Below are 13923 nucleotides of genomic sequence, written 5' to 3'. Positions count from 1 at the left end.
AAGGAAGAGGGCTTCCTCCATCTTCATGGGGTGCAGCTTAACACTGCACAGACTGTCAGAAATCTGGAATTGACTCTGAATTCCTCCCTTACAATGGAAGCCCAGGTCACAAAAGTAGCTTGGGTGGCATTTTTCCATCTTTATCAAGCCAAACTACTAGCACCCTATCTGGCCCTGATACAACTAGCCACAGTGATCCTTGCAGTAGTCACCTCCAGACTGTACTACTGCACTACTGTAACTCAGTCTGTGTGGGTCTTCCCTTATCTCTGATCCAGAAACTGTAATTGGTACAAAACGTGGCAGCCAGGGTTCTGACTAGGATATGGTAACCAGATTGTCCCACTTTTGGAGGAACATCTAGGGGTACCTGGCAAATTGTACTTATGTTGAAATTAAAATATATATATATTACCTTTAAGCTCATGTATGGCCTGGGCCCTGCATGTCTACAGAACTGCCTCTCCAGTATAGCTCCAGAAGAGCCTTGTTCTCAGTCAATGCAAAGAGGCTAGTGGTCTCTGACCCTAAAGAAATGCAGATGGCCTCAATCAGAGCCAGGGTTTTCTTGGCCTTGGCTCCTGCCTGGTAGAACAAGCTCCCGGAAAACATCAGTTAGTTGTCAGAGATCACTGAGTTCCCCAGGGCCTGTTAAAGAGAACAAATTGGCCAGGCCTACAACTAAGGCCAGTAAAACAGTCAACATTAATATCTACGCTGCTCTGCAACTTTGCAGGCCTTGGGTGTGGCCAGTGCTGGGCAGACAGGCCTCTGCGCTATCCTGTGACCATCCAGACCTCAGGTGGGGGCAGCGCTGGGGCTCCTCAGGCAGTGTGGTGGTGGTGGTGCAGCCTCCTCCCCATGATGGCTTGCGCTGTCCCACAGCTGCCTCGGCCTCCTCTAGCATGCTTCCTTGGATGGGACTACAGATGTCACATCTGTAGTTAAATCCGTTTTAGTGGGCACGCTGGAAGATATGTTCCACATTTTAAAAATTAGCACTCCTAAATAAAACTGCCTCCTGAAGATTAAAAGCGAAGGGGCCAAGAATACCTCTCCAGGGGAAGTTGTTCCATAATTGTGGGACTGCCACTGATAAAGCCCTCTCTTGTGTGCCCTCCCAGATGACCTTCTTTGACCTCTTTCTGTCATCTTAATTCCAGCGCAAGAACACATGAGAGAAAATGTTCCTTCAGATATCCCTAGTATGTGATTGATCCCCTTATGAATTCTCATGGCATTAAATGGACACAGGTTCCAGTTTGTTTGGTTTGAAAGTATAAATAAGCTAAATGGGCCCAAAAGAAGAGCATAAAAAGAAGAATATTCAGGTAAGAGATTCACCCTTTTCACCAAATTCCATGTAACACAGGACGTATCTATATAAGAATTAGGCATAGTATATTAGTTCGGTCTTTGTGTGTCAACTGAAGTACAATAAGAGAGGATAATGCCCTAGGAAGGATGATATCTGACATCTTGCAATACTTCTGAAGCTCAGGGAAGAAAATATGTTGACAGAAGGATGCTTCAGGGGGGTGGCATGTATCAGTATTACCCTGTTTATTTTACTGAGGATTGGTGGTTTAAGAATGAAATCTAAATGTTTGCCGAAAAGTTCTATGAGAATGAAATAGGGAACCAGGCTGTTGCAAATTTGTAGGTTTCACTTCCTTTGCAGGGAAAAAATAGCTTATAGACTCTTTGCTCAGAAAGAACAATGCCAGTGTAATCTCCTCTTAACAGTCATCATGGGCAACTGGGTCGTAAATGAAGGACTTTCTATATTTGTAATTGTGAGTACAATTAACACATTTTTAAGAGTAGCTATTTTTCAGCGATTGTTGTAGATTTTAATTAAAATCTCTCCAGATCCATAAGGATTTTTTCTTGCTTTAACAAGAAAAAAAAATACTTTGGATTCTTTCTGGGCTTTGGCTTTAAAATGTTCCATGGGCTACACATACTTGACGGTGGAATAACCGATTTTCATAATCTTCTGGTTATTTGCGTATATTATATTAGAAAAGTAAGGTGTTTCTAAAGAAAAACTGGAAAAGTATCTTCCAAGAATTATTTTGATTTGTAATTCAAAGTTCAGTCATCTTGTCATAGACTGTGACAGTTTGAACATGCTAATGGTCTTGTCTTATTTTAACCCACTGTGGTTGCAGCACAATGTGACAAACTGAACAGCACAGCCATTTTATCAAGGAATGTTGTGCTGATTTTTATAGAAATATAAGATTATTATGAGCAAATAGCTCATGATTGTTTTTGGGGAGGAATGATAGAGGAATAATTGGGAAGGGAACAGTTGAGCACATATTTCATATTTAGGTCTCAGATTAAATCTCTGGCACCTCCAGTGATAACATCTCCATTAGAGGCTGCTGGGAAAACCCTTCTCAGAAGAAGACTCTGGACAGCTGCTGGCAGTAAGATGGTCAGATTTGGAATCAAGCAACTTTATATGCTCATACATACTCACCTGAATAAAGTCTGATCTTTCGATAGTATTAAAATGCACATTAACACACATGCCAATTTCTGAAAGTAGAAAAGTGGATCCTGGAGAGAAGATGACTAAGAGGTGTCCATATTGTGATGGTTTAAACAGAAGTTGAAAATAATTTCAAGCTGTATACCTTTTCCCTTTAGTTCGTGTGGCTGGCTTTAAATATCTTCCTCTTCACATGGTACTACTTCGTATATGACCATGGGGATAAATACTACTATACAAGAGAGCTTCTTGGGGTAAGTACCAAATGTATATTTACTGTACAGTGTTCAGAGACAATACTAGCCCAAACTCCCATCATAACATACTTATTTGGAAACAGGTCCCATTCACTAAATTAAAAAAAAAAACCCTGTGGTTTCTTGATGGCCCTGGAAGGTTTCCTGAATAGGTGGGGAGTTTCATTAAATTGTTATATATTTTTTAAATTTGTTAAACATTTGTGGGGTGATATAGCCATATATGGTCATGTTGACCCACCCACATGTCCCAAAATGGTCAGTGCTGGGCCTGGAGGGGTGGGAAGAAGATAGGCCCCATGAAGCTGTGCTTCTCAACCATATTCTGCATCACCACGCCACGTCTGATGTTTCTAGAAGCCTCAAGAATGTTTCAGGGGTACCCTCAATGGTCAAAAAGTTGAGAAAGGCTGGTTTAGACCATTGATAAGTCTATTTTTTTCTGGGTCATATTCATGCAGTAATAAGTGTTATATTGAAATATAATAGCTAAAGAGGGCAAGACTACAAAAATGAATATGTGCAAATATCTGCTGCCTTCTCTGGATCCAGAAGCAGGATACTCATGTTTCAGCTCTTGATAATAAGGACAGTCACCAGTCCCCACTAATCAAACCATAATTGACAAGAAAATGAGAACATATCTATAAGCTCAATGCATGTGTGCGACTTCAATAAATATTGTCTGAGCTCAATAGACATAATCTGACATAAGAGAGCAGCCCCTGCTCACAAGAAGTGATTCTGCTAAATGTTGTTAGTTGGTTTCTCCAGCTGGACTGTTAGAAAATAGAACATCCCAGAATAACTTCCTCTGCTCACTTTTAAGCAATCCTAGAAGTCCCTTCATTGATTCCATTTCCCTTTTTCTTTTCTCACTTCTTGTCAGAAGTAGCTCTTGCATCAACTGTTTTAACAGCTTCTAATTAATATTCATGGTTGTGACTCAAGGTTGACAAGACCAATCATGGGACCTTGATGCAGAGCATGTCTCACATCTCCCTCCTAGCAAGAGGCTAAAGAGGAAAGTGGAGCATAAGAAGCTAAAGCAGGGAGGGGAGGAATGCCTTGAATGCACTCTGAGACCAAAATGTGATCGTTGCCAGCATACCCTATTACCAGAAAACACAAACAGGAATGTGGGTTGCTGCCCATTCACAATATTAATGTGCATATTGAGTAGGACATATTATATGAAATGAGGGCACATTGCCTTGCAGTCCTGTAGCAATGCAGACCACCCCATTAAAAAAAATAAATCTGGAAATAGAGAGGGAAGGGCAGGTGCAAGGGCAAGCAAAACACTGCAGAGACTGTCGCACGTTTCTTCTTTCAGACAGGCTTTCCCCTGTTTGCACCTTATTGTGCACCATGATAAGAAAGGGGGCAGTGCATTCTACCGCTTTCCCTCATTGTATGGCAAAGAGGATGAAAACTCACACCACTCACTGGAGAGCTATGGGTTGCTGCCAATGTCATGAGGAAGCAGTATTAAAACCCATGAACAACAAGAGGCCAGGCAGGAGCAAATTCTTCATGTGGAAATGGTCTCCTACTTGCCCAAAATCTTGGAGAGTTCAAGATTCCATGGGGACATCCCCTGAATTGTGGCAGCCTTCCACTGCCTACTTGGTAAAAAGAGGACGGGAGGGAGAGAGAAAAAGAATTGGCCAGATTCCTCCACCCTCCCACTGTACAAAGTGGTGAAAAACAAGAGACATATTGTGATGTCAAGCATAAGAGTAAAAAGAAGAGCCTGTTCCCCCATAGTGCATGGTCTCTTTGGGCCTGGGGGAGTCTCCAGGTCTAGATACAGCCTGGTGGGAGAAAACTTTTCAAACTCTGGGTGCCATCGTGGAAAGAGACTTTCCCTGATGCCTACCAAAAGCCATCAAATCACTGAAAAGTTGGTGATTTACTAGGCAGGGTAAATGGCACCAATAAAATTTTGTATGTAATTGATTTTATAGTATTTTATGTACTTTTATTGTATTTTGTCTTATTGTTTAATAAAAGAAATCAAAACATTTTTCACCCCTAGGCACAATGCCTGTCTACTGTGCCTAATCGATAAATCGGCTCTGTTTTCTTCTGTCATGGGTTATGCACAAGAAATAGGGAGATATTCATAGACATTGTGTACAGATGGGAAAGGACTGAGCATGCAGTCTTGTGCAGAACCATACATGTATGTGTGTACAAGTTCTACTTTTGTAGGTGCCGTTCTTGTGACTGGGAATGCTATGTATGTAGGGGGCAGGGCCAGGATGTTCTGCTGTCAGTTGAGCCTATCCCTCCTTCATACACATTGACACATACATTGTAAATAGAGGGGGACTTTTTAAATACTTTATCTGGCCCATTAGCACCTTGACAGAGCCCTGCCCTTCATCCACTATCACACACCTATAATATTCCAATCCAGGACCATTAATCTTCTATGTTTGTTCTGAGTCATTCTATAGATACACAGTTTGATTACCTGTAATCCTCTTGTCTTGTATTTTAGCCTTTCCTGGCATTGGCTCGGGCACCTGCAGCATGTCTGAATTTCAACTGTATGCTGATTCTGCTTCCTGTCTGTCGGAATCTGCTTTCCTTCCTCAGAGGATCCAGCGCAGTAAGATAAAGAAACACTTCCTGTTATGTGTGTGAGATGACAATAATTCTGTACAGTCAATGCTCAGCTAGAGTTCCTTTAAGCAGTTATGCAGCCACATTCCAGCTACACTGTACTAGTTTGATGCATGGTCCCATTGCAATTAGTTAATTAATTTTACTTCATTATTACCCCACTATGTTGGGAGAGAACCCAAAACAGCTTCCATCTTTCCCCTCTTATCCATTTTATCCTCACAATAATCTGTGATTCAGAGAAAAAATTGGGTCTATTAGTACCTTCGAATCAACAAGATGTTCAGGGTATAAGCTTTGTGAGTAAAAGCTGCCTTCATCAAATCTTTTGCTGTAGACCAATACTTCTGAAACTATCCCCTTGAGATAGTGTAGGTTGAGTGTGTGTAACTGGCTGAAGGTCACCCAGCAAGCTTCCATGGCAGAGTTGAGTTGTGAACTCTGGGTGTAACCAGTCCCCAATTTGAATGAATCCCTCCCATCTACACTGAATTTGATTTGCATTTTGATTTTGGGCACTTTAAATTTCTCCTCTGCAACATCCATGATTGATACGCAGTGACCCTACCTCCCCCCTGTAATATCCAGAAGTGGATAAAAGTCTCATTTTTTGAAAAATTGGCATCAGTAAATGTGCAACTCTCTGCTTTTTGTGAATTAACTTGTTGCCTCCAATCCTGTAACAAAGCAATCTTCCCTGATTGGTCAGGGCATCAGTTCAAGGACTTCCTAGTAGAAGAAGAAGAAGAAGAAGAAGAAGAGTTGGTTCTTATATGCTACTTTTCCCTACCTGAAGGAGGCTCAAAGCGGCTTACAGTCGCCTTCCCTTTCCTCCCCCCGCAACAGACACCCTGTGAGGTGGGTGAGGCTGAGAGAGCCCTGATATCACTACTCGGTCAGAACAGTTTTATCAGTGCCGTGGCGAGCCCAAGGTCACCCAGCTGGCTGCATGTGGGGGAGCGCAGAATTGAACCTGGCATGCCAGATTAGAAGTCCGCACTCCTAACCACTACACCAAACTGGCTCTCAGTACCCGGTTGCAAGGCTTCCCTTAAAGTGACTGCATTCCAGTAGCCCTAACTTCTCTCAGCAGATATTTGCCTCTTGGTTCCCCCCCCCTCCTCTGCTGTCTCCAATCCTCTCACCCGCCTCATTCAAGAAAAGAAAGTGGCTCCTGCTGCACTTGGCTCTTCTCTCCCTGTTCTGAGCTTCCCCAATCGAGTGCAGAATGCTTTCTGTTTCAATTGGAGGGGGGGATAGAGAACTCAAGTTCAAATCGATCTGAATTCAGCAGGATCCACAACGGAAAAGGCAGGAAGTGCAGAATCTCCAATATCATAGCCTGACACTCTACCTGCAACACCACATTGAAATAACATTACCATCTTTACATAAATGTATAGGCCATTTACCACATTGCACAGAGGAAAACTGGAGTTTGCCCCTCAATATATAAAGAGAGTTGCAGCCAATCAGGGTTCATTGGGTATCTGTATAAGGCATAGGTTCATTGTATGTATACAGGTGTGAAATGATCCTGTGATGAGACTGATTTGCAACATAAAGATTCAGAATCAGTAATGCTGTATTCAAGTCTGGTAGCATCTTAGGGATCGACAAGGTTTTTCAAGTTATGAGCGTTTAAGAGTCAAAGCTGCCAGATTAGTCCTCCTCCATAGCAAGAGGGATTCGATAGCACCAGAGGGATTTGTGCTATAAGTGGTCGCTTCAGTCTTACTCTCCATTCATGATATTATTTTTTAAATTCTATGTTGGGTGAGAAATCACCTTCAGATCCCTTGAGGTGAGAACAGTGTCTGATCACTTTAGAGCAGGGGTAGTCAAACTGCGGCCCTCCAGATGTCCATGGACTACAATTCCCATGAGCCCCTGCCAGCATTCGCTGGCAGCATTCGCTGGCAGCATTCGCTGGCAGCATTCGCTGGCAGGGGCTCATGGGAATTGTAGTCCATGGACATCTGGAGGGCCGCAGTTTGACGACCCCTGCTTTAGAGATTCAGGCATGTAATATGTTGCAGTCAACCTTTAATTATTTTATTTGCAGCATTTGGCTTTGCGAGATTTTTTTTTTAATTTAAATCTTCATTTGTATGAACATTCTCAATTTTTGCCTAAGCAAGCTGAATAAACTAATTTCAAGAGCTTGTAATTACTCTATACTTGTACCATCAAAGCTGCAAATCAGAGTTTTCACCTAAATTGTATAAATACCTTCCAATAAGTTAAAGGTAGGTAGCAAGAATTTGTCCTCTACATACCTGAATAATGTGTTTTGGAACACTAGGTTGGATTTGCCTTGTTGGGCGCTATCTCCTCATACAGATTGAAATAATTTATTTCAACATTTAGTTTTAAATACTGGAAGAGCGGCTAAACAGGAGAATGACTTCCACTTCAGACATATATTCTGTTTCAGTATCTACTAGGGCTCATTTGTCAATTGCAGGAAGAGGGTAAATTGTTGTTGTTGTTGTTGTTAGGTGCAAAGTCATGTCCGACCCATCACGACCCCATGGACAATGATCCTCCAGGCCTTCCTGTCCTCTACCATTCCCCGGAGTCCATTTAAGTTTGCACCTACTGCTTCAGTGACTCCATCCAGCCACCTCATTCTCTGTCGTCCCTTTCTTCTTTTGCCCTCAATCGCTCCCAGCATTAGGCTCTTCTCCAGGGAGTCCTTCCTTCTCATGAGGTAGCCAAAGTATTTGAGTTTCATCTTCAGGATCTGGCCTTCTAAGGAGCAGGCAGGGCTGATCTCCTCTAGGACTGACCGGTTTGTTCGCCTTGCAGTCCAAGGGACTCGCAAGAGTCTTCTCCAGCACCAGAGTTCAAAAGCCTCAATTCTTTGACGCTCAGCCTTCCTTATGGTCCAACTTTCGCAGCCATACATTGCAACTGAGAATACCATAGCCTTGACTAAATGCACTTTTGTTGGCAGGGTGATGTCTCTGCTTTTTAGGATGCTGTCTAGATTTGCCATAGCTTTCCTCCCCAGGAGCAAGCGTCTTTTAATTTCTTTACTGCAGTCCCCATCTACAGTGATCTTGGAGCCCAGGAAAATAAAATCTGTCACTATCTCCATTTCTTCCCCATCTATTTGCCAGGAACTGAGAGGGCCGGATGCCATGATCTTCGTTTTCTTGATGTTGTGTTTCAAACCATGTTTTGCACTCTCCTTCACCCGCATCAACAGGCTCTTTAGTTCCTCTTCACTTTCTGCCATTAGAGTGGTATCTTCTGCATATCTGAGGTTGTTGATATTTCTCCCTGCAATCTTGATCCCAATTTGTGACTCATCTAACCCCGCCTTTCTCATGATGTGCACCGCATAAAAGTTAAATAGGCAAGGCGACAGTATACAGTCTTGCCAAACTCCTTTTCAATTTTGAACTAATCAGTGATTCCATGTCCAGTTCTCACTGTTGCTTCTGGACCTGCATGTAAGTTTCTCAAGAGACAAATAAGATGCTCTGGTATTCCCATTTCTTTAAGAACTTGCCACAATTTGTTGTGCTCTACACAATCAAAGGCTTTAGCATAGTCAATGAAGCAGAAGTAGACGTTCATCTGGTACTCCCTAGCTTTCTCCATGATCCAGCATATGTTGGCAATATGATCTCTAGTTCCTCTACCTGTTCGAAATCCTGCCTGAACTTCTGGAAGTTCTCAGTCCACATATTGCAGGAGCCTAGCTTGTAGGATTTTGAGCATAACTTTGCTAGCATGAGAGATGAGTGTGATGACGTGGTAGTTTGAACATTCTTTGGCATTGCCCTTCTTTGGGACTGGAATGTAAACTGACCTTTTCCAATCCTGTGGCCATTGCTGAGTTTTACTGCATCGTCTTTTAAGATTTTGAATAGTTCAACTAGAATGCTGTCACCACCACTAGCTTTATTGTTGCTCAGACTTCCTAAGGCCCATTTGACTTCACATTCCAGTATGTCTGGCTCCAGGTCAGTGACTATCCCATTGGTAAATTACACCATTTCTATTTGTGAATACCAACTGAACTACAAGAGTATTGTCTACTCAGGGGTCCTAAATGTTAAAAGAATAAACGGACCACACACTGATGTAGGAAGCCCAAGTACTTACTCTTCCTTCTGATTCCCCAGTAGCTGCAGGTGATATTTACTGAAATGTCCGTTCTTTGTGGTTCAAGGTGGCTTACAATAATAATGAAAAAATATTGTCATTGAAACCAGAATAAAATAATAAACCCCAAATCTCTCCCTTCCCCATTTAAAAGATGCCTGTCACCCCCTCCCCTTCAAAAGTCCTGGCACACAAACAATTCTTGTAGCATCTCCTGAATATCACCTCTTCAGGGAAACCATTGCATAGAACAATGGATGAAGCTCAGGTCCTGATCAATGTCAGACAGGCTACCTTAAGTGGTGGTGTAGGCTATAGATGGCTGCCTGAAGACCACAGTTGGCACTCAGGGACATATGGAAGGCTTTCAAATCTGTGGGTTCCAGATCATGAATGGTTTTATTGCACCTGTGGAAAACCATTTCATTTGAGTGAGATTAGCTGGAAGGAAGCCCTGCCTTTCCAAAAAATATGGTGGAGGCCCGAATTGCTAGTGGTTACCATGGCATCCACAGATACCACAATGAGGAACCTGATCTACAGAGACATCCTAACCAGACCCAACACTCTCATTCTTAAAAGCCTCTGTGATTCAGTTGATTGTCTAGGCAACCCAGAATTACATGTGCCTTTGACTCTCAAGCATTTTTGTACTTCTGAGGATTCATTTTACAGACAAAGGGTAGCCTATAGTTACTATGTCAAGTGTTGTGGTGCAATCCAAGAATTACAAAGTTGGATGGTCCAAACAGACCATCTAATTTAACCCCCTGCTCAATAAAGGATCAGCCTAAAACATCAATGATAAGTATTTGTCAAGCCACTGCTTAAAGATCACCAGTGAGGGGGAACTCACTGTCTCATTAGGCAGCTGATTCCACTGCTGAACTATTCTGACTGTGAACATTTCTCCCTGTGATATCTAACTGGTATTGTTCTACATGTAGTTTAAACCCATTACTGTGGGTCCTATCTTCAGTTGCCAACTGGAACCGCTCCCTGTCCTCTAAGTGACAACCTTTCAAATACATAAAAGACAGCAATCATGTCCCCTGTCAATCTCTTCTTCTCCAGGCTGAACATTCCCAGGGCCCTCAATCTTTCTTTATAGAGCTTGTGTATAGTTACTCCAGTCTAGGCCTACTGAAATCTTAAAAAGAATAATTCCCATCTAATCCACTGATTTCATTGGATTTAGACTGGAATAACTCTTCATGGGATTTTACTATAAGCAATGGTTCTTCCTTTATGGTTCTTCCTTTATGGTTCTTATCCCCCCCACCCCCACTGCCATCAGTTCCTAAACAGAATATAATTGCTATAATCTTAAAATGGGCAATGGATAGTACATGACCCTGCACAGCTCTAGACTGCTGCTGAGTGGCCACTCATGCACAGAGCTTAAGGGGAACACTCATTAGAGCACCTGCAATTAGTTATAGTATATATCAAACTTGAATGTAAATGCAGATTCAAAACAGAAAGGGTTGCAGGGAGATGCAGCTATCATACTACCACATCCTAATTCCTACTTTGCTTGCACAACGAAGTCTTAATTTCATTGCCATTTATGTCGAAACATCCTACGTTAAGAAATGTACTTAAACAGCCCTGTAACATTCAGCCAGGAAATCTGGTATTGTCATCAGTGCACAACTCAGTTTGACCTCTCAGAAAGGGTAGTGGTGAGGTTATTGCCATTTTCAATCTTGAAGAAAGAATCAAACAAGATAGACACTTTATCTGAAGGGATCCCCCCCCCCCAATTACCTTGTGATGCAGAAAATAATTGAAAGAAGAAATCTCTCTGTCAGTGACTTTAGGATAAACATAGCTGAAATATCTCTGTAGTAAAAGAACTTAACCTCTGGTTCCATACTAATGGTCAAAAAACAGCTAGGCAGGGGGAATTAATTCCACTATAAATATTTATACTGTTTTTCAGCTTCTCACGGACAATGGGCCATGGATGTCAGTACAGAAAGAGGGTAAATGACAAAACACACATTAGCAAACCTCAATTGAACCACAAGAAAAAGACAGAATGAACACAATGATCCTTCTGGCCCCAGCAGAGGACATGGCACCTTGATGAAGGATCCTTATTCTGTGTTACCTGACTTTATTCATTAAAGACTGGGAGTCTGGTCTAAATTTTTGTCAGAAAGAGATGAGCTTTTTTTGTACTGTGCTTTTTATTACCCAAAGGAGTCTTAAAGTCTGCCCTTTCTCTCTCCTATGAGATAAGTGAGGCAGAGAAAGCTCTGAGAGAACTGTGACTGGCCCAAGGTCATCCAGCTTGCTGCATGTGGAGGAGTGGGGAATCAAACCCAGTTCTTCAGATTAGAGGCTATCACTCTTAACCACTGCACCATGCTGGCTCGCCATGTTTATGAATGAAGCCCATGCTGGTTAATGAAGCCCATTTTTCAATCTGGTTCAAATTCAATCTGTGAAAGCCTAAACAAAGGATGCTGAAACTCCGGGACCATGGTACAGCAAAATACAGCAGAGCTGCATACTGAGCACAGTCCTTGATTTTGGGGAAGATGCTGGCTTCAACCACATTATTAGGCATTATAGGTGTCAATTTTGAACCTGCTCTTCCTATTAAAGACAGATTTTTAAAGCATGTCTACAATATAGTACTAAATTGATTTACGTGTCAGTGGGGATTTTAACAGGCTCTCCAAGCTCCTAATATTAAACTCAGCACCACAGTGGCGATTGTGAGGGAGCTGCTGTTGAGCTGTAGCAAGCATCCAGCCCTGACAGCAAGTCATCTGGTGCTTACTGCCAGACCTGGCCCTAATGCATCCTCCCTTAAAAGTCAAAGCAGGCCTGAAAAGAGTCCTCCTCCCCTGACTTTTACTGACAAAAATCAAGGCTAGAGGGCTGGCAATATGGTTACGGTTGCTTAGCAACAGTCACTGAGGGCATATTGTTCTAAAAGCTACAGGCACTTCTATTATTCTATTATTTACCCAATTTAAACCTGTGGGTTTTTTTCCCAGTTTTATGGAAAGATTTGTCTTGTCTGTTCATTGCTTCAGTTTCCAGATAGTAGTATCCAAAAAATGTGGCCATGTTGAGAATTAGACATACGGAAGATATATGTTATTAAAATCTATAACATCTTAATGGTAGTATGGATGTTCTTTCAATTTCTTTCCTTTCTATTTTTTCAAGTTTATGTTCCATGCATATTCTTTTAATATATTACTATTATAAAAGTCAATTACATTGAACATAGTCTTTTTCAGACTATTATAATAACATAAAATCAAAGAAACAGAAGATCCATGGCCCTGTGTAGCAGTGGTCCCCAACCTTTCTGAGGCTGGGGACCGGCAGGGCATCGGGCCGCGCTGGCGCGGACCGTGCCCGCCACGCCGGCGCGGGCCACGCCCGCACATCGAGCCGCACCCGCGGGCCGCGCCCGCACATCAGGCCGCGCCTGCACATCGGGCCACGCCCGCACGGGCCACGCCCGCGCGATGAGAGGCCCGGCCCTGATTCCCTCTTCCCGCCCTCCCTCAGTAAGAAGCTTCCTAGGTCGCAAGCTTGTGGCCTGGGAAGTTTTTTACTGCGGGGGGGGGGGCGGGGAGAGGGAGCAGCGGCCCGCCGCCATGGCCTTGGCGGCTCGGCACCGGGCCGCGGCCCACAGGTTGGGGACCACTGTTGTGTAGTACTGTAAGAACTGAAACTAAAGGCCCAAGTACACTGCCTGTTTAAGGCCCATTTTGTATGGTAACAGCCGCACCAGGCTGCTGGCAGTGCAGTGCTCTGGAGCTTTATGCTCCACAGTTTTCTGTGTCCCCATGGGGGACAAATTTCAGAGCCGGATCTCCTCCAGCACTGAAATGTGTCTCCTTGGGTAACACAGTGGCTGAGGAATGGTTCCATTGCCTGCCCTGCAGCTGTGTCATGTGGAAGTGGGGTTTAGCCCCGCTTCCATATCATCCAAAAAATGTGGCCATGTTGAGAATTAGACATACGGAAGATATATGTTATTAAAATCTATAACGTCTTAATGGTAGTATGGATGTTCTTTCAATTTCTTTCAATTTCCATAAGCCTCTTGTGGCGCAGAGTGGTAAGGCAGCAGACATGCAGTCTGGAAGCTCTGCCCATGAGGCTGGGAGTTCAATCCGAGCAGCCGGCTCAAGGTTGACTCAGCCTTCCATCCTTCCGAGGTGGGTAAAATGGGTACCCAGCTTGCTGGGGGGTAAATGGTAATGACTGGGGAAGGCACTGGCAAACCACCCTGTATTGAGTCTGCCATGAAAACGCTAGAGGGCGTCACCCCAAGGGTCAGACATGACTCAGTGCTTGCACAGGGGATACCTTTACCTTTTACCCATATCATTGCCCTCTCGGCCTGTTCCACCTGTGCAGAATCAGCCTAAT

General features: G+C 43.2%; 1 protein-coding gene across 1 annotated transcript in view; it reads left to right on the top strand.

Annotated features, from left to right (window-relative positions):
* Nucleotides 1-1718: 1718 nt before the first annotated feature.
* CYBB (cytochrome b-245 beta chain) overlaps nt 1719-13923 on the top strand; it is a 28224-nt gene continuing 16019 nt past the window's right edge. Inside the window, exons 1-3 of the mRNA XM_077342930.1 lie at nt 1719-1796; nt 2662-2757; nt 5270-5380. Of these exons, the coding sequence (XP_077199045.1) occupies nt 1752-1796; nt 2662-2757; nt 5270-5380 (252 nt within the window). The 5' untranslated portion in view covers nt 1719-1751. The remainder of the gene's footprint in view (nt 1797-2661; nt 2758-5269; nt 5381-13923) is intronic.

Source organism: Paroedura picta, chromosome 6 (genome assembly GCF_049243985.1).
Source record: "Paroedura picta isolate Pp20150507F chromosome 6, Ppicta_v3.0, whole genome shotgun sequence".
Taxonomy (NCBI): Eukaryota; Metazoa; Chordata; class Lepidosauria; order Squamata; family Gekkonidae; genus Paroedura; species Paroedura picta.
The sequence above is the reverse complement of the archived record's forward strand: the minus strand, read 5'-3'. Positions and strand labels throughout refer to the sequence as shown.